Source organism: Lemur catta, chromosome 19 (assembly GCF_020740605.2).
Source record: "Lemur catta isolate mLemCat1 chromosome 19, mLemCat1.pri, whole genome shotgun sequence".
In the NCBI taxonomy this organism is placed as follows: Eukaryota; Metazoa; Chordata; class Mammalia; order Primates; family Lemuridae; genus Lemur; species Lemur catta.
The window spans coordinates 28920747-28940638 of NC_059146.1; the positions used below are offsets into that span (position 1 = coordinate 28920747).

The window sequence follows — 19892 nt, forward strand, 5'->3', positions numbered from 1 at the left end:
CCTTCTCATCCTTCTTAGCCCTCTCCTTTTTCCTCCATCTGTCAACCTGGCCTCATAGGTGCCTCCCCCAGCTCCATTCTTCCTGGATTAGGTGGAGAGATCAGATCACTGCCTCCCTCACCTGGGTGAGGATACTTTCTCTCTGCCTTCATGTCTGAATATGAAGACCAGACTCACAAACCACCACCACCACTGCACACATGCCACCGCAGGGTAGTTAAGAGATGAGTCCTGAATGGGTATAAGGAGGAGGGAGTGTTGTAGGGATCAGAATGGGAGGGGAGGCAAAAGCTGAGAGAGTCAAAGGAGGCAGCCTAAACTTGGGCCTCTACCCTGAGAAAGACATCCTAACAGCAGATCTAAGACACAGCTACAAGGGAGGATTTTGAATGTTCTCACCACAAAGAAATGATAAATGTCTCAGATGATGGATATGCTAATTACCCTAATTTGGTTGTTACACATTGTATACCTGTATCAAGACGTCATACTGTGGCTGGGCTTGGTGGCCCATGCCTATAATCCTAACACTTTGAGAGGCCAGGTGCTTGAGACCAGCCTGAGCAAGAGTGAGACCCCATCTCTACAAAAAAAATAGAAAAATTAGCCAGGTGTGGTGGCATGCACCTGTTGTCCCAGCTACTCAGGAGGCTGAGGCAGGAGGATTGCTTAAGCCTAGGAGTTTGAGGTTGCTGTGAGCTATAACGATGCCACTGCACCCTAGCCCAGCCATAGAGTGAGACCTTGTCTCAAAAAAAAAAATCATACTGTACCCATAAATATGTGCAGTTATTATGTGTCAATTAAAAAAATTAAATTTAAAAACTAATTAATTAGGGTTATTTCTAATTAAAGGATGAACAAAAACTCTTCCCTGTTGTGTATCAAGACTTTCTAAAACAATATGGTTACCCTATCTGATAGATCAGGAAACAGACCCAGAGGTTAAGTGACCTGCCCAGTGAAGAAAAGATGGAGCTGAAACTTATGCCCAGATTGTCTGAACCCTAAATAGCCTAAAAAGATATTCATCTGCCTCTTACACCCGACCAAGAAATGCTGAATCATAAGTTAAGCTGAGGGAGAAGAACTGAGTGACTGGAAATACAAAGAAAGGGGAATGGCCCCCGTGGATTTCCCTGTGTGAATTCAATTTACCTTTATTCAGGCAGGAGATTACAGGTTATATAACCACCCCCCAGAAAAGGCAATCTCTTCCCTGATGGTGTGTGTGCCCAGAAAATTTGAATCTGAGGGTGTTCAGATTTCTGTATAAGCTGATTTCCCAGAACCTATTTAGGCAGGATTTGGTGCCCAGGATACAACTTCTTGGCCTGGCACCACCATGGAGCTGGGAGCGGCCTCCACCGTCTTTCTGGGACTCTGCTTGTCTTGCCTCATCATCCTCATTGCCTGGAAACGAGTCAACAAGGGAGGAAAGCTGCCCCCAGGTCCCACACCAATACCTTTCCTGGGGAACCTGCTACAAGTTCGCACTGATGCCACTTTTCAGTCTTTCCTGAAGGTGAGTCTCCTCTCGCAGGGCTAGAAGCAACTAATGCTATAGCCCAATACACATAGAACCTTATGACTTCTCAAAAATAGACTCTTGGAAACACAGAATTTCCAAACCTTAGAATTCTGGAATCCCAGAATCCTAAAATTTTGGAAACACAAGTTCCTAGGGCATCGAAATAAGACTCTTCACAATCTCAGGACACTGGAATCGCCGTACATAGTATTTTTAAGCACAACGACTCTTGTACTCAGGTTGTCTTAGAAATTTGTGACTTAGTATCATGAAATCATAAGATTCTAGAAATTTAGCATTTCAGAGAGAGAAGCATGGATCTTGGAATTCTTCGAATCCAGGTTTATTATTTTACAGATGAGGGAACTAAGTCTTGCAGAAAGGGGCAGGTTCTTGCCCAAGATCACAGGAGCAAAGATTTCTATACCTTTTTCCCAGTAGTCCTTCCAAGCTCAGGGTTTAACTGTATTCATTATTCTTCCCACATTTGTATCCCTATAAAATCATTATCCTCTAAAATCCTTGACTGGTCTATACTTGGTGTTCCAATTAACCCCCTCCTCTTGTGTCTTCCTTCACTCCCAGCTCAGCGAGAAATACGGCCCCGTGTTCACTGTGTACATGGGACCCCGGCCAATAGTAGTTTTATGTGGACATGAAGCAGTGAAGGAAGCCCTGGTAGACCAAGCAGATGAGTTCAGTGGCCGTGGAAAATTGGCCTCAATAGACCGAAACTTCCAAGGTCATGGTAGGTAGCAACAACAACAACAACAACAACAGAAGTTGATTATAATGTACTCCTTATATTTCACGTTCTTTGGTAATTACTTTACATGAATTATTGCATTGACTCCTTTCAAAGAGCTATTAATATTGTACTGATTTTGTAAATGAAAAAGTAGAGAGTAATAAAGGTTAGGTTATGTCACATAGTGGTAGGACCACTTTATATTGAACCCACACCATCTGACTCTAGAGTGTTTTCTGGGTCATTTCTATTCATACTTTTAATGCATTACTGAATGATATTCTATGTATCCTCTGAAGCCCTCATAGCCGACCTTACTTCTCATCTTCCTACACACATACACATGCCTAACCCATAGGTCTCGGCCTCTTCCATTTAGGTAGATCCCTTCTCCAATGCATCCATCTCTAACTGCCCACATCCTTCAGTTCCAAGCAAGCTCACTGCATTCTGTCCATCCTTCCATCTATCACTGTACCTTCTCTTCCTTATGTCCATTGATCCATAAATTCATTAAAAGTCTATTTATTATTTTTTCTATACAAACATCTTTTGTCCTATTACCTATACATCTATCAATCAACTTTCTATTTATCCCTCCATCCTTCCAGCCATTATTCATGTATCTCAAATCATCCATCCCTTAACCCTTCACCCATCTATGAACTCTTTCGTCTATCCAACCATCCATCAGTCACTCCAGTCATAAACTCTTTCTCCCCTATTCATCAATCAACAAAAACAATTTCATTAAATTTCCATTAAATTTTAATGCATCAGAATACGACTCTCATCAATCCACACATTTGGTAATTTCTAAATATTTCTTACTACATGGTAACTCCTTTTGTATAGATGTATTCATGTATAAGTGTGAGCTTCTGTGTACATGTACATACATATAGCTAGAGAATTGAAGCGGTATGTAGAAAATAAAATTAGTATCCCATTCCAGAGTACCCTATATGCGTTCTACCCATACCTCCCTTCGCCTTCCATGCATTCATTTATTTATCCAGTTCCAGCTGTCTTTCCTGTAAGAACTTTCTTTGATCTCCTCTGATTATTCCTAAACTGATTCTGCTTTTCTCCCACCTCAGTCTAGAGTAGTTTTGAGGATCTTGCAGGGAGGGAACCCTGGTCTCTTCGTTGAGCCTGGGAGATTGGGAAGGGCTTCCTTGACAACAGAGTCTAGAGCTTTCAGAATCTGTCCTCAGCATTGTCTAGCATGGAGTTGAACACAGGAAGGGGAGGGGAGGCAGAAGCCTGACACTGAGATCCTGGCAGGTGTAGTTATGGCCAATGGAGATCGATGGAAGATTCTCCGACGTTTCTCTCTGACCATCCTTCGGGACTTTGGGATGGGAAAGCGGAGCATTGAGGAACGGATCCAGGAGGAGGCCGGCTACCTACTGGAGGAATTCCGGAAGACCAAGGGTATGGGGGCCACAAGGGGGCAGACACTAGGTGACTGGGTGGTTATAGAGAGCTCAGTCATGAGAAGATGGGCCTTGGTGGGAGAAAGCCCTGGAATGGGAGAGGATGGAAAACATTAAGGATTCACTGTGATTTCTGGCCAGGCACCATGTTCGAAGTTAACAAGGAAGACCCCTAAGATCACTTGTCCAGAAACTTTAATCAATGGCTCTCAGGGCATCTGTGAGCTCCTGATAGCATGTATAGATTTTGTGCCCTTTTCTGGAGATAGGATTAAATTTCATTATATTTATATGGTTTTTATTGTGGTAAAAAACCACATAACATAAAATTTACCATCTTCACCATTTCTAAACATACAGTTCAGTAGTGTTAAGTATAGTCACATTGTTGTGAAACAAATCTTTAGAAGTTTTCCATCTTACAAATATGAAACTCTATAATCATTTTACTATATTTTTAAAGGAATCTAGTCCCACCAAAAAATAAGTTAGGGTGTCCGGCAGATGGGAGGGGGAAGAGGGGATGGGTATATTCATTCACACCTAATGGGTGCGGTGCACACGTCTGGGGAATGGACATGCTTGAAGCTCTGACTCAGGTGAGGCAAAGGCACTATACGTAACCTAAACATTTGTAGCCCCATAATATGCTGAAATAAAAATTTTTTTTTTTAAAAATAAGGTCTGGAAACACTGAGGTCTACAGAGAAAAGACACAGAGGCTGAGAAATGCAGAGATAAATAGATAAGAAATAGAAATAGAGATACATTTCTCTAGCTCAGAGGTTCCTCACCTCAGGTCCATGAATGATTAAAAGGGTGACTAGAAAGGCTTCAAATGTCCATGTACCCCCAGAAATTATTTTTAAAATTGTATATTTGTGAATATGTTCATTGTTCCAGATGGAATCATTGGTAGAGCTAGACAGAATTCAGGAATTCTTTTTTTTTTTTTAACATGTCCTTTACTACCATTTCTTTCCATAAATACATGACTCTCCAAAGCCAATACATTTAAGTAATAATAATAATAAAATAATTGTCTATCTCTACCAGTATTTCTTATTTTATTTTATTTATTTATTTATTTTGAGACACAGTCTCACTCTGTTGCCCAAGCTAGAGTGCCATGGCGTCAGCCTAGCTCACAGCAACCTCTAACTCCTGGGCTCAAGCAATCCTCCTGCCTCAGGCTCCCAAGTAGCTGGTACTACAGGCATGTGCCACCATGCTTGGCTAATTTTTTATATATATATTTTTAGTTGTCCAGCTAATTTCTTTCTATTTTTTAGTAGAGACGGGGTCTTGCTGTTGCTCAGGCTGGTTTCAAACTCCTGAGTTCAAACGATCTAGGATTATAGGCATGAGCCACCATGCCCGGCCTCTACCAGCATTTCTTAAGTGCTTACTACCTGCCAGGCACTGTGCTAAGCATTTTACATGGATAATTATGGTGAATCCTCATGAACCAATGAAGTGGTTCCCAATGTGCAGATTGGGGAATCTAGACTCAAAACAAAAATGAAGTAACTCACACATCCTGTTAAGCAATAGACCTGGGACTCAAATCCATGAATGAATGATTCCACACCCCTTATTTATAATCATTGCCTCCAACATGAACAATCTCCATCACCCAGGTGCCCCCATCGAACCCACCTTCTTCCTGAGCCGCACCGTCTCCAATGTTATCAGTTCTGTTGTCTTCGGAAGTCGCTTCGACTATGAGGACAAGCAGTTCCTGAACCTGCTGCAGATGATCAACAAGGCTTTCATCGAGATGAGTACGCCCTGGGCACAGGTGTCCACCTAGCCACCTCTCTGCCCTTGCCTCCAACCCCAGTTAACTAAGCACCTTCTTATACCCCACTCAGTCCCCCTGACAACCCTGGGAGGCATGTACAATAGTTCCCTGCGACTCCCCACGGCATATGTTTCCAGATAGTGGATGCCTAAAACCGCAGATAGTACCAAACTCTCTATATACTGAGTTTTTCCTATACATGCATATCTATGATAAAGTTTAATTTATAAATTATAATATACTCTAATAAATTTTATGTGATGCTCTCTCTATCTCAAAATATCTTATTGTATGTAGTAGTTTTAGACCACAGTTGACTGCAGGTAAATGAAATGATGGAAAGTGAAACTGTGGTAAGGGAGAACTACTGTATTAATATGACTGAGTGTCCAAGAAGCAAAAGGGACTCACCCAATTCTTAGACCCAGCACTGGATGTTGAGCTCAGCTGTCTGATTTGACTCAACCCTTGGTGCTGATCACTGACAAATCCCTTTTGCCTGTGGCCCCACAGCTATATGACATGTACTCTGGAATCATGCAATATTTGCCAGGAAGACACAATCGTATCTACTATGTGATAGAGGAGCTCAAGGACTTCGTTGCCTCCAGGGTCAAGATCAACGAAGCATCCCTTGACCCCCAAGATCCACGGGACTTCATTGACTGCTTCCTCATCAAGATGCACCAGGTACCTCCTCCCCTTCCCCTAATCCTTTCTTCTCACCTCAGTCTCTAGTGACTGCAACTTTAAACCCACCTACAAATGTGGGAGACAAAAATGCAAGTTATTATTTCTCACGGTTTACTTTTAGCTGCAGATGAGATATATAGAAACTGTAAAAGTATAAATTCTTACACCTTTAAAATAAACTTTGAATCTAGAAATTTTAGGAAAATAGAAACTTTAAATCTCACACCCTTCTAATCATATGTGTCAAAGACTTACAACCGTAGTCTTTAGAGTCTTGGAATTTGGAAAACTTAGAAGAGTTTAAACTCTTTAAACTTAAGAGTTTAAACTTTAAAGTCTTAGAGATGTAGAAATTTAGAAGCTTAATCCTTCTGTATCCTCCATTCTTAGAGTTTTATAAATTTATATTTTTATGTTATAGAACGTTAACATTTGGAAGTTTAAAATTATGTACCCTAATGTCCCCAAACTTTCAAATCTTACAAGGCACTCTACTTTCATCTCCTCTCATTCTTCCTGTTGTTCACTCCACTCCAACCACACTGTCCTCTGCCTTGCCATTCCTCAAACACACCAGGCGTGCTCCTGCCTGAGAACCTTTGCTTGGATTGTTGCTTCTCCCGGACACTCACTTTGTTTATTCATCGATGCCTCCCTATACCCAGGGAGAAAATAAAGACAGAAGAGAGTGATTCTCTTTACTATCCCCCTCACTTTCAGGACAAAAACAATCCCCACACAGAATTCAACCTCAAGAACTTGGTCCTCACCACCCTGAACCTCTTCTTTGCTGGCACGGAGACTGTGAGCTCTACGCTACGTTATGGATTCTTGCTGATAATGAAGCACCCGGAGGTGGAAGGTGAGTGTCCACCCCAGGCTGCTTATCTGGTACCCCCTACTCTCAAGAGAAGGAAGACATAATCTTGAAAACTTACAATCCCACAGCCTTAGACTGGTCACCCTTTGGAACCTCAGGATATGGAATCTCAAAATCTCTAACTAATGACGTTATTTCTGAATGATGGCCATAATTTAGCTGACTGTACTGCCAACATCAGATGTAATCCATCTCCCACAAATTACAATCTGGTCAGGTTTGAGAGGCCATTTAATTTAATCTCCTACTTGTTGTCTGTATTTGTTTCCTGTGGCTACTGTAACAAATTACCATAAATTTAGCAGTTTAAAACAGCACAAATTTATTACCACTTTACAGTTCTGAAGTTCAGAAGTTCAAATAGGCTTTCACTAGGCTGAAACCACGGTAGAATCTGATTCCTTGCCTGTCCCAGTGCTTAGAGCTTCAATCCTGGTATTCCAAAATTTATGACTCTCTTCTCCATCTTCAAAGCTCGTAGCATGGCATCTTCAAACCTCTCTTTGCTTCTATTGTCACATTTCCTTTTCTAACTCTGACCCTCCTGCCTCTCTCTAATACAGACACACGTGATTATATACAGAGCCAAGATGGATAACCCAGGATAATCTCTTCATCTCAAGATCCTTCATTTAATGTCATCTGCAAAATTTCTTTTGTTCTTTTGTAATCCTTATAAATGTAACATTCCAGAGATAAGAAGATAGCTATCTTTGATGGCCATTACTGAGCCGACCACACTGCCAAAATACAAATAGAAGGCCACAAATTATAATCCAGTCTGATTGGTATCTCTGCCAATGAGGAACTCATTACTTGCTTAAGGAAAGTTCCCAATTATAGCCCCTTTTCCTATTAATGCAATTCAAAACAAGCCAAAGGATTTCTCCTGGTACAGATGAGAGACTAATCCGTTTCCACTCAAACGTTTCTAGTCTCACCTCCTCCACTGTCTAAGTTGTCTTTCACTGATCTAAATAATCAAATATTTATTGGGGCCGGCCACAGTGGCTCACGCCTGTAATCCTAGTACTCTGGGAGGACGAGGCGGGTGGATCGCTCGAGGTCAGGAGTTCGAGACCAGCCTGAGCAAGAGCGAGACCCCGTCTCTACTAAAAATAGAAAGAAATTATCTGGCCAACTAAAAAAAAAAAAAAAAATATATATATATATATATAAAATTAGCCAGGCATGGTGGCGGATGCCTGTAGTCCCAGCTACTCGGGAGGCTGAGGCAGTAGGATCGCTTAAGTCCAGGAGTTTGAGGTTGCTGTGAGCTAGGCTGACGCCATGGCACTCACTGTAGCCTGGGCAACAAAGCAAGACTCTATCTCAAAAAAAAAAAATAAAATTTAATGGGCAATTATGTGCCAGGCACAGTTCTAAGTTTCTGTATACTGGACTTGATGTATTGTTTACCACTCTGTGATCTTGTCAGACCATCAAACCCATTTTGAAGATGGAGAAACAGAGGCCCAGAAGGTGAAGTTATTTGCCCCAAGGTCACTCATCCATAAAATTCAGAGAGGGGTAATTCGACCAATGGTATACTTCCTCACCATCACATAACTGTTATTTGCTTCAATTCTGTTCTAGTTACCAAGCATGTCTCTTTCCCACTTTGTCAAAAATCTGTCTATGAAAGCCCAGCTGGGCCCAGGACAGTCCCCTGCTCATTAGCCTTCCATGACACCTCGGTGCTTTCAAGTAAAGACCAAACATCCCAGCTTGTTTGATGTTTGATGAGTACTTATTGAGCACTGCTAATGTGTTTGTTGTTAAGTAGAAAGAGGCAATCCAAACACACATGGCCTGCACCTCAGAGCTCACTTTCTGCTGGAGATAGAAATGCATTATCTGACTTGGCTTCTCTAACAAAAACACCTCCTGTCCTTTCCTGTGTCCTTCTCTGCTCTGTTTTCTGGCCCCTTCCAGCCAAGATCCATGAAGAGATTGACCAGGTGATTGGACCACACCGGATCCCAAGCGTGAATGACCGCATTAAGATGCCCTACACGGATGCTGTGATCCATGAGATACAGAGACTGACAGACATCGTGCCCATGGGTGTTCCCCACAATGTCACCCGGGACACTCATTTCCGAGGCTACCTTCTGCCCAAGGTAAGGTTGCATCCTCATTGCCTCTGCCACCTATTCACCCTCCATTGTACCCCTCTTTCCTCCTGGTTCTCTACCCTCAGAGCCCAACACTGATTTCTCCTAACTGTCCCCATTTTCACCCCAGGGCACAGACGTGTTTCCTCTGCTTGGTTCAGTCCTCAAAGACCCCAAATACTTTCGCTACCCAGATGCCTTCTATCCTCAACACTTCCTGGATGGGCAGGGCCGATTCAAGAAGAATGAAGCCTTCGTACCTTTTGCCTCTGGTAGGTTTCTATGTCTACCTCCCCTGTCCCCAGGTATGTGCTATGTCCACCCTCCAGTAATTGGTCTGTATTTGAAGTTCAAGTCAAAATGGGAAACTGAAGTCTATATCATAGAATCATAAAATTTTAGAATCCCAGAATCAGGGAACATTAGAAGTATTGACTCTGATAATTAGAAAAAAAAATGTTAGACCAGGCACAGCACTAAGCAGGGGGTCAGCAAACTTTCTGTTAAGGACCAAATAAAAAATATTTTCAGTTTTTCTAGCCAGATGGTCCCTAGATGAACTACTCACCTTTGCCATTTTACTATGAAAGTAGCCACAGACAATATTTAAATGAATGAACATGTGTGTGAGCCATAAAAATTTTATTTAAGGACACTGAAATTAGAATTTCGTTTAGTTTTTGAATATCACAAAATGTTATTCTTTTGTTTTTTTCCCAACCGTTTTAAAATGCAAATAGCATTTCTAGTTTGCAGACAGTATAAACACAAACAGCAGGGCAGATTCACCCGACAGACAATGGTTTGCCCACCTACAACATCAAATCTTTGCACAATGGCATTCAAATGTGCGTCAATTAGAACCTGGAGTCAGGGCAGTAGCTGGGAAAGCGGACATCACTTCACCATGTACAAACAGTGGTGCCTTGGGTGAGTTACTTCAGCTCCGCATTTGTGAAATGGAGATTAATCTCCCCAAACAATTGGACAGATGCCTTAGAAAGAGTAAGCATTATTTAAATGTGAGCTTTCACTTTTTTTTTTTCCTCACTGGTGTCTGACAACTGATAGGCATTAAATAAAGCTTTGAAGAATTGAAATGAACACAAGCTGGAAACTCATAGATCCCTTAGAACAATTCCATCTTGGAATGGGAGGGAATCTCAGCCATCAGAGAAGTAGCCATCGCCTGTTGAGTCTCTACAAGGGGCAGGTCCTACCTGAGTACTAAATATAGGAACCTACTAAGCCTTTACAACAACCCTTTGTAAACTGGGTATAATCATGACCCTGGAGATGCTGCTGAGGCCCGGTGGGGTGGTCAATCCAGGTGCTCGCTACACCCCTGTTACCTGTCCAGGTGTGACGTGCCCTTTTGCCCTCCCTTGTGGCTGCAGGAAAGCGCATCTGCCTGGGCGAGGCCATGGCGCGCATGGAACTCTTTCTCTACTTCACCTCCATCCTCCAGAACTTCTCTCTACGCCCACTAGTGCCGCCCGCCGACATTGATGTCACTCCCATGATCTCTGGCTTTGGCAACATCCCCCCGACCTATGAGCTTTGCCTGGTGGCCCGCTGAGCGCCCCCTGCTGGGTGAGAAAGGAACGTCAAAGAACAGCTTTGCTCGCATGAGGCGCACCCATCCTCCTCATCACGCCAATTCTCCCAACATCCCTACAAGAAGGCACTGTTTTTACTGAGACCACAGTTAACTAGGGTCATCTGAAAATATACATCTGTATATCTTCTACATTCAGCAGAAAAGCAGTGCCCTGTCCAAGATTTCCACCTAAGCCTGCAGGTTTCGTGTTCACCTGATCGCCTCTCCCTGTTTCTGTCTGCGCCAAATACTTGTAGATTCTATGTCTTTATGATTGTCCCTTTTTGTGTGTGCCCGGATATTGACCAAAATGTAATCGACAGTCCTTTCTCTTTGATTCTCATCTTCACCCGCCAGCCACCTTTAAAAGTCAACAAAGAATTCAAGACTGTTGAGTGTGGCAAGTTTATTGTGTATTGTGTGTGACGCCAACGTGGGGCACAGCAAAAAACTTGAAATGGCCTTTTTTACTTCCTTGTTATTAATCGTCTTTTCTGCCAGCCCACCTCCACTTTTTCCCTCTGGTTGGGCAACCCCATGAAATACCCAGCCTCACCCACCTTGTTGACTTACTACCTTTCCCCACCATCACGTCTGAATGATTAAAAATGGCAGAGTCATGAGGCAGGAGGCTGTATGTTCAGGAATCCACAAGGAGACCAGTGTACCTGGAGTGGAGGAAGTCAGAGAGTAAGAGTAAATGAGATGAGTCCAGGGAGTTACTGAGGGCCAGACTGGGTGGGGTATTGTGGGCCAAGGTGAGGACTTGGCCTTTACCCTGAGAGTGATCAAGGTCCTTGGAGGGCCGGTGAGCAGGGTGTGACATGCACTGGCATGTATTAGAAGGTTCACATTAACTATTGTATGATGAATAGACTAAGGAAGTGCTGAGGACAAAAACAAAGACCAATTAGGGGGCTACTGCAAGTGGTGATGTTGGCTCAGACACAGCAGAACCGGTAGAGTTGGGGAGAAGACAGTGGATTTGGAATCTATTGTAATGTCTGAGATGGCAGGGTTTGCTAATGTAGGACATGTAGGGCGTGAGAGGAAAGGGGGTTCAGGCATGACTCCAGGGATAACATCTCATCCTTTGTCAACTCTCCCTCAGCATGACACCGTCAGGGAACCTCAGGACCCATAACAGGTTCCTATTTTTAAGCAACATAAAATCAATTTTGCTACTTAAAGTAGAAAGGCTGTTGGCTATCATAAAGCAATTGTTTACCTCACAAAATCAATGGGAATTCTGGGGAAAGAGGCAAAGACTATGAGAAGGAAAAAAAGAGAGACAACATCTCTTTTTTTTCCCTGCTTTTACAAAAATATTTTTTTGGCCGGTCGCGATGGCTTACACCTGTAATCCTAGCACTCTGGGAGGTTGAGGCGGGTGGATCGTTTGAGCTCAGGAGTTCGAGACCAGCCTGAGCAAAAGCGAGATCCTGTCTCTACTAAAAAAAAAAAAAAAAAAAATAGAAAGAAATTATATGGACAACTAATATATATAATTAGCCAGGCATGGTGGCACATGCCTGTAGTCCCAGCTACTCAGGAGGCTGAGGCAGGAGGATTGCTTGAGCCCAGGAGTTTGAGGTTGCTGTGAGCTAGGCTGATGCCATGGCACTCTAGCCTGGGCAACAGAGTGAGACTCTGTCTCAAAATATATATATATTTTTTATTTCAAAATATTAAGGGAGTGCAGTGGTTTTTAGATACATGGATGAATTGGATAGTAGTGAAGTCTGGACTTTTACTATACCTGTTGCCCAAATAGTATATATTGTACCCAATAGGTAATTTTTGATCCCTCACCCCCAAAAAGTTCTTCTTGAATGAAGATCCAAGTAGCACATCTCTATGCCCACAATAGACAGAAATATACAAACCCACATCATTAAAGTCTTGGCATCCCTTCCATAAATACAGGATTTCAGAGCTACAAACACACCTAACAAGTATACAGCACAATGGTCATCAAACATTTTTAGCTGTGAAAAACTTTTTTTCAGATGATTTTATGTGCAAATCTAATACACGAAGCAGGGTAGAGTATCACTGATCTTTCTCTAGCTAAAGTACAGAAGAGCTATAGACTCTCAAAAGAGCCTTCACTCTTATTGATGAGAGGAGCCCATTAGAAAGTTCCTAGACATTGAAATAATACACATATAAACCACATTTGCGTTAAAGCCTATAATTTCAACATGGAAGACTGCAATGGAAGAAGCCAGATGGATTGGTGTGACACCAGGATGTACGAGACAGGTTTGAGAGAATCAATAGACCTTTCATTTCCTGGAAGAGACCAAACATCCAAACCACATCACATTGTAAAGTACCACAAACTGGGTGGCTTAAAAAAACAATGCCCAAGTCTTAGAAGGCCAAGTTAGCAGGGCCATATTCCTTCTAAAACCTATAGGAGATGAACCTTCCTTGACTCTTCTAGTTTTGGTATTTGCTTAGCATTTCTTGGTTTGCAGATACATCATCCCAATCTCTGCCACAATCATTACATGGCCCTCCTCTCCCTGTGTGTCTCTTTCTCCTCCTCTTATAAGGACACCAGCCATATTGGAATAGGGCCCACCCTCATGACTTTATCTTAACTTGACTCTATCGGTGATGACCCTATTTACAAATAAGGTCACATTCTGAGAAACTGGAGGCTAGTACTTCCACATATCTTTTTAGGGGACACAATTAAACCCCAAACAGTGAACATTTTGGGTTGTTTTCACCTTTTGGGTATTGTGAATAAGGCTGTTACAAACATCATGTACAAGTTTTTGTGAACATACATTTTCACTTCACTTGGACACATACCTAGGAGTGGAATTGTTGTGTCATAAGCTAACTCTATGTTTAATCATTCACGAAACTGCCGGACTGTTTTCCATAGCAGCTGCAGCATATTACATTCCCACCGGCAGTTTCTGGGGGTCCCATTCTCTCTCTATCCTTGCCAACACTTGTTATTATTGTCTTACGACTTTTGATTCTACTCACCCTAGTGGGTGGGAAGTGGCATCTCATTGTGGTTTTGATTTACATTTTCCCTAATAGCTTAATGATATCTAGCAATTTTTTCATTTGATTATTGGACATTTTATTTTTTTGAGAAATATCTGTTCAGGTACTTTGCTTATTTTTTAATTTTTTTCCCACTTTTTAATAAAGATAAATTTATTTCTCACAGTTCCACAGGCTGGAAAATCCCAGATCAAGTCATTGGCAGACTGTGGGTTCATACTCTTTTCACTATGTCCTCACACAGTGGAAGGAAGCAGGGGGCTCTCTGGGGCTTTTTTTTTTTTTGAAGACAGTGTCTTGCTCTATTCCCCAGGCTAGAGTGCCGTGGCATCAGCCTAGCTCACAGCAACCTCAAACTCCTGGGCTCAAGTGATCCTCCTGCCTCAGCCTCTCGAGTAGCTGAGACTACAAGTATGTGCCACCATGCCCTTTCTATATATTTTTAGTTGTCCAGCTAATTTCTTTCTATTTTTAGTAGAGACGGGGTCTCACTCTTGCTCAGGCTGGTCTGGAACTCCAGACCTCAAGCAATCCTCCCACCTCGGCCTCCTAGAGTGCTAGGATTACAGGCGTGAGCCACTGTGCCTGGCCTCTGGGGCTTCTTTGTGTGGATACTAATCTCATTCATGAGGACTCTACCTTCATTGCCTAATCACCTCCAAATATGATCACATTGAGGATTACATCTACAACATATGGATTCTGGCAGGAAACAAAGATTCAACCTGTAGTTGTTTCTTGTTATTTCCGTTTCTTTCCTAATTGTCCTTGCATTTCCTTTAGTTAAATTTATTCGTTTTTGATGTGCTGCTGTTGTCTTAATTTCATTTTCAGATTGTTCATTGCAAGTGTAAAAAGTACAATTGATTTTGTGTATTGATCTTGTTACCTTTCAACTTGCTGAACTTATTTATTAGTTCTAATACTTTTTTTGTAGTTTCCTTAGGATTCCTTAGGATTTATTTCTTACAGTTCTGGAGGCTAGAAGTCCAATTATGTCATCTGCAACTAAAGATAGTTTTGCTTCTTCCTTCCCAATCTGTATGCTTTTAATTCCTGTTCCTTGCCTAACTGTCTTGGCTAGAATTACCAGTAAAAATGTTAAGTAGAAGTGGCAAGAGTGGACATCCTAGTCTTGCTCCTTATCTTAGTGGACAGCATCCACTCTTTCACCAATAGGTTTCATCTATGGGATTTTCAAAGAGTCCCTTTATCAGATTCAGGTAATATCCTTCTTTTTAAAATTTCCTTTTGTGACGGGGACTCACTATGTTGCCCAGCTGCTCTCCATGTCCTGGGTTCAAGCAATCCTCCCACCTCAGTCTCCCAAGTAGCTGGGACTACAGGTACATGGTGTGCCAACACACACAGCTACCTTTCTGTTTCTAGTTTGTTGAATGTTTTATGAATGAGTGTTAGATTTCATCAAATGTATTTTCTATGTCTATTGAAATAATAATGTGGTTTTTGTTTTTCATTCTTTTGATGTGATGTTACATTGACTTTCTGAATTTGAACCAGCCTTACCTTCCTGGGATAAATCCCCCTTGATCATGGTGTATAATTCTGAATTATATGTTGCTGGATTCTGCCAGTATTTTGTCATGTATTTTAGCATCTATATTCATAAGAGATATTGGACTGTAGTTTTTCCTTTTTGTGATGACTTTGTCTAGTTTTTGTAACCAGATAAAATGACCTCTTAAAGTGAGTTGGGAAATTTTCCCCCCTCTTTTATTTTATCAAATATTTTGTGAATAATTGCTATTAATTCATTTTTAAATCTGTGATAAAATCCACCAGGGCTTGTGCTTTTCTTTGTGGGTAATTATTAATTTAATTTCTTTATTTGTTAAAGGTCTATTCATATTGTTTATTTCTCCTTGAGTCAGTTTCAGTAGTTTCTATTTTTTTGTGGAAGTTTTTCCATTTCATCTATATTATTTAATGTGTCGGTGTAAAATAGTTTATGCTATTCCTTTATAATCCTTTTTATTTCTCTAAGCTTGGTTGGAATGTCTCCATTTTCCTTTATAATTCTAGTAATAAATCCTCTCATTTTTTATTAGTTAAAACCTAAAGGTTTGTCAATTTTGTTGGTCTTTTCAAAGAACCAGCTTTTTGTTTCATTGATTTTCTTTATTATGTTTTCTATTTTATTAATTTTTACTCTAATCTCCATTATTTTCTTCTTTTTGCTTCTGTCAGGATTAATTTGCTCTTCTTTTGACATAAAGTCAAAAGATTGTAAGTCAACCTATCATAAGTTGGGGACCATCTGTATTATATTTTTTATATGTTCTAGGCCGAACAATAGACTGTATATGTAAATTTTATACAGTTGAATTTCAAATAAGTCAGAAGGAAAATAAATATTCATTTATACTGTCTTTTACCATTATGTCATTACGATTCTGGTGCTCTTTGTTTTTCTACATGGATTTAAATTACCATGTGGGGTCACTTTCTTTCAGCCTGAAGAACTTCCTTTAGTTTTTCTAGTAGGGTGGGTCTGTTAGCACAAAATTGCAAAACCTAGAGGAAATTCCTGGACATGTAAAACTACCAAGATTGAATGAGAAAGACATACATAGAAAACATGAAGAGACAAATACAAGTAACAACATTGAATCAGTAATGTGTCCCAACAAAGAAAAGCCCAGAGACAAATATCTTTCCTACTTAATTCTATCAAACTTATAAAGAAGAACTAACAACAATTCTTTTCAAACTATTCAAAAAAATTTAAAAGAAAGGAAACTTCCAAAATCACTCTATAATGCCAGTATTACCCAGAAAACCTCACAAGGACACAACAAAAAAGAAAACTAAAGGTTAATATCACTGATAAACATAGATGCGAAAATCCTCAACAAAATACCAACAAACCAAATCCAACAACACATCAAAAGATAATACACCATGAATAAGTGGGATGTATCCCAGGATGCAAGAATGGTTCAACATAAACAAGTCAATAAATGCTATACACTGCATCAACAAAATGAAGGAAAAAAAATCCATAGAATCATCATGGTAGACATAGAGTATCTGATAAAATTCAACATCCCTTCATGATAAAAAAATATACTCAACAAGTTAGGTATAGAAGAAACATACAAAAACATAATAAAGGCCATACACGACAAACTCACTAATAATATCACACTGAGCTGGAAAAAGATGAAAGCCTTTCCTCTGATATCCAGAACAAGACAAAATGCCCACATTCAACATAGTACTAGAAGCAATAGCCAGAGCACTCAGGCAAAAGAAAAACATAAAAGACATCCAAACTGGAAAAGAGAAAGTCCAATTGTTCCTCTTTGTGGATGATATGATCAGATATATAGAAAATTTTGGTCTCCACCAAAAAAAAAAAAATGACTTAAAACTGTTAAACAAATTCAATAAAGTTGCAAGATACAAAATCAACAGACAAAATCAGTAGTAGCATTTATATACACCAATAATGAAATAGCTGAAAAAGAAATCAAGAAAATAATCCCACTTAAAATAACTATAGAAATATACCTAGCATTTTAATCAAGGAGGTGAAAGCCTTTTTACAATGAGAACTACAAAAAGGCTGATGAGAGAAACTGAAGAGGACACAACTATATGGAAAGACATCCCATGCTCATGGATCAGAAAAATTAATACTGTTGCAATGACCATACTATCCAAGCAAGCTACAGAGTGCTCAGTTAGTTTGAGGTCCCACCTGCCGGCAGAGGCCTGGGAGCAGGATTGCAAGTCTCACAGAGCCCCACCTCCACACGCAGACTTTCTGGTTGAGTGGGGCCACTTCAGCCCCTCCCTGGCAGCTTGGCCCAGAGGTGGAGAGTGGAACTTTGACCACTGTTGAAGCACATCGCTTGCCAGCATTTATGGAGCTAGAGAGCAGGCTCATCTAACCCAGCCGTGCACAGCCTGACTCCCCTACCTGCCTCTGCTGTGGTGGAGAATAAATACCTGAAGTTCCAGGGTGCCACCCACCACCTGGGGCATTAGAATGCTTCTCCCGAGGATATACAAAATAGAAAACAGGACCCAAAAATAGTATTGCAGCTTGTTCCTTCCGGTGGGCACCACCTACTGAGAGGAAGGTCAATTTGCATGCCCTTTTACTGGATTCATTGACTCATCATACAGGTTGTGGTTGATTCTCACCCACAGGCATCACCTACGGACTCAGAGTAAACTGAGCATGTCATTATCTAAACAAAAGAAAATCCAAAAGTAAGAAGCAACACCTACTCCAGATGAGAAGGAATCAGTGAAAGAACTCCAGAAGTATGAAGAATCAAAGTGAAAGAACATCCCCCAAAGGGAACACCAGTTCTCTAACAATGGATACCTAAGGTCAATTTCTTATGCACAGCTCCAGTGGGAATGGCTTGGCTGTGCTGAGGAAGGGATGGGGAGGGAGGTTCCCAAAACACTCTCTCCTTCCCCCACTTTCCCAAAGGAAAAGCTTTGGGAACTGTAGACCAGAGAATGTAAAAGCCAGGAGGGGGATTAGAGACCATCTCACCCATCCCCTTCATCCTACAGATTAATGATAAGAGCAGCTAATATTCATCGAGCACTTACTGCCATGTACCTCGCATGCATTAGCCCACACACTCCTCACCTAAACAGCTCAAGAGCAGGTGTTCTACAAGGCTCAGAGAGGTGCAGTCAGCTGTTAAATTTCACACAACCAGGAAGGGGCATGGTTAGGATTCCAATGCATGCCTTAACCTTGCTCTTAACCACTGTTCCATCCATCTAGAAAGGGAAACTGAGGCCAGGCAAAGGGAAGGGATTTTCCTTCCATTCACTACTAGCTCATGCTGGAAGCCTCTGTCCAAGCCACTGACCACTGGGATGTGCCCCTCCCATGTGACTTCAGACACAGATCTCTCATGCCACATTCCACGATAATCACTAAAGTCAAATTCTCTGACCTCTCAATCTTCTAGTTCTTCCAGTCTGACTGCTGCTACCGGCTCCCTGGTCGGCTTGTGTCAGCCTTTCTGAACACTCAGTGCACTTCCTGGTGCCAACCTCAATGAGAAACAAACCAGCCAAGTTCCTACCTCCCTCCTTTCTAAGATACAAGGAGGAAGAGGAGGGGCCCAGCCCAGGTGTAGGCTGGTGATGGGGATGAGGATGACAAGCCAGTGATAATCCTCCTCCTACCTCTTGCTCTTCCAAAACCAACAAATGACTTTCCTTTCTCTGCTTTGTGCTCTAAACTTTGTTCCCTCCCCCACAGGCCTCAGAGCTCAGCAGCCTTTAACACTTTGAGCGGGATGCCAGCCCTGGGAGTCCCAACATCAACCATCTTCACTTGTACCAACTTCAAGACCCTGAGGCTGGGTGCAATGCTGAAGACTCCAATCATCAGAGCCTGCCCAACGCCCATGGAGAGCCCCTCTCAGAGTCTAGCTAAGGCCAAATTCAAGTCCACAATGGAACAAGATCAACACGAACCTAATGCTCATATCATAGCCTGCTGGGACCAACCTCATACCCCATATGGTGCCACTCTTAAGCCCTCCTGAGGTCAACCTCCTGGCCAACCCTCAGAGCCCTCTTTACACCAGAGATGACGCTACTACTATTGTCCTTGTAATAAGTTCAGTGTCAATTTGTTTCCCATCCTAGCATACACCTGGGGAAATCTCACTGTCAACATGATGCCCCTTCCTCACTGGCCTGCCTGGTGCTGACATCAAAACCTGCCAGTGTAATCCCTGTGTCCACTGCTGACACTAATCTCAGTACCTGCTGTGAAGCTTGGTCTCCACTTGACTCCCAGGATGAACGAGGCCCGTCAATGATGGCAGACAAGGAGAGAGTTCATATCCCAGCTCCCTCATCTACTGCCTGTGTGACCTCACACAAGTCACTTTACAGAGTCTTGGTCTGCTCATCTTTCAAACGAGGATGATGAAGAACCAACCTCATTGTTACAAAGACGAAGTGAGATCATACACATAAAGGCTTAATCTTCCTGGATGACAAGTGCTCACCAAAGAGTAACTGTCCTTATTGTT

General features: G+C 41.7%; 1 protein-coding gene and 1 long non-coding RNA gene across 3 annotated transcripts in view; one reads left to right on the forward strand and one right to left on the reverse strand.

Annotated features, from left to right (window-relative positions):
- Positions 1-18884, reverse strand: part of LOC123624293 — a 27159-nt gene extending 8275 nt beyond the window's left edge. The window contains exons 1-2 of one of the 2 annotated variants that reach the window (XR_006730102.1): positions 18798-18884; positions 5378-5468 (exon numbers count right to left, since the gene is read on the reverse strand). This is a non-coding gene — a long non-coding RNA (uncharacterized LOC123624293). Of the gene's footprint in view, positions 1-5377; positions 5469-17618; positions 17775-18797 lie in introns of those variants that run through there. The other variant, XR_006730103.1, reaches the window with a different exon arrangement.
- On the forward strand, positions 1346-10791 carry LOC123624289 (cytochrome P450 2G1). Its single transcript, XM_045531929.1, has 9 exons — positions 1346-1525; positions 2117-2279; positions 3567-3716; positions 5359-5519; positions 6036-6212; positions 6936-7077; positions 9031-9218; positions 9343-9484; positions 10610-10791. The coding sequence occupies exons 1-9, from the start codon at positions 1346-1348 to the stop codon at positions 10789-10791; spliced, it is 1485 nt and encodes a 494-aa protein (XP_045387885.1).
- Positions 18885-19892: the final 1008 nt, after the last annotated feature.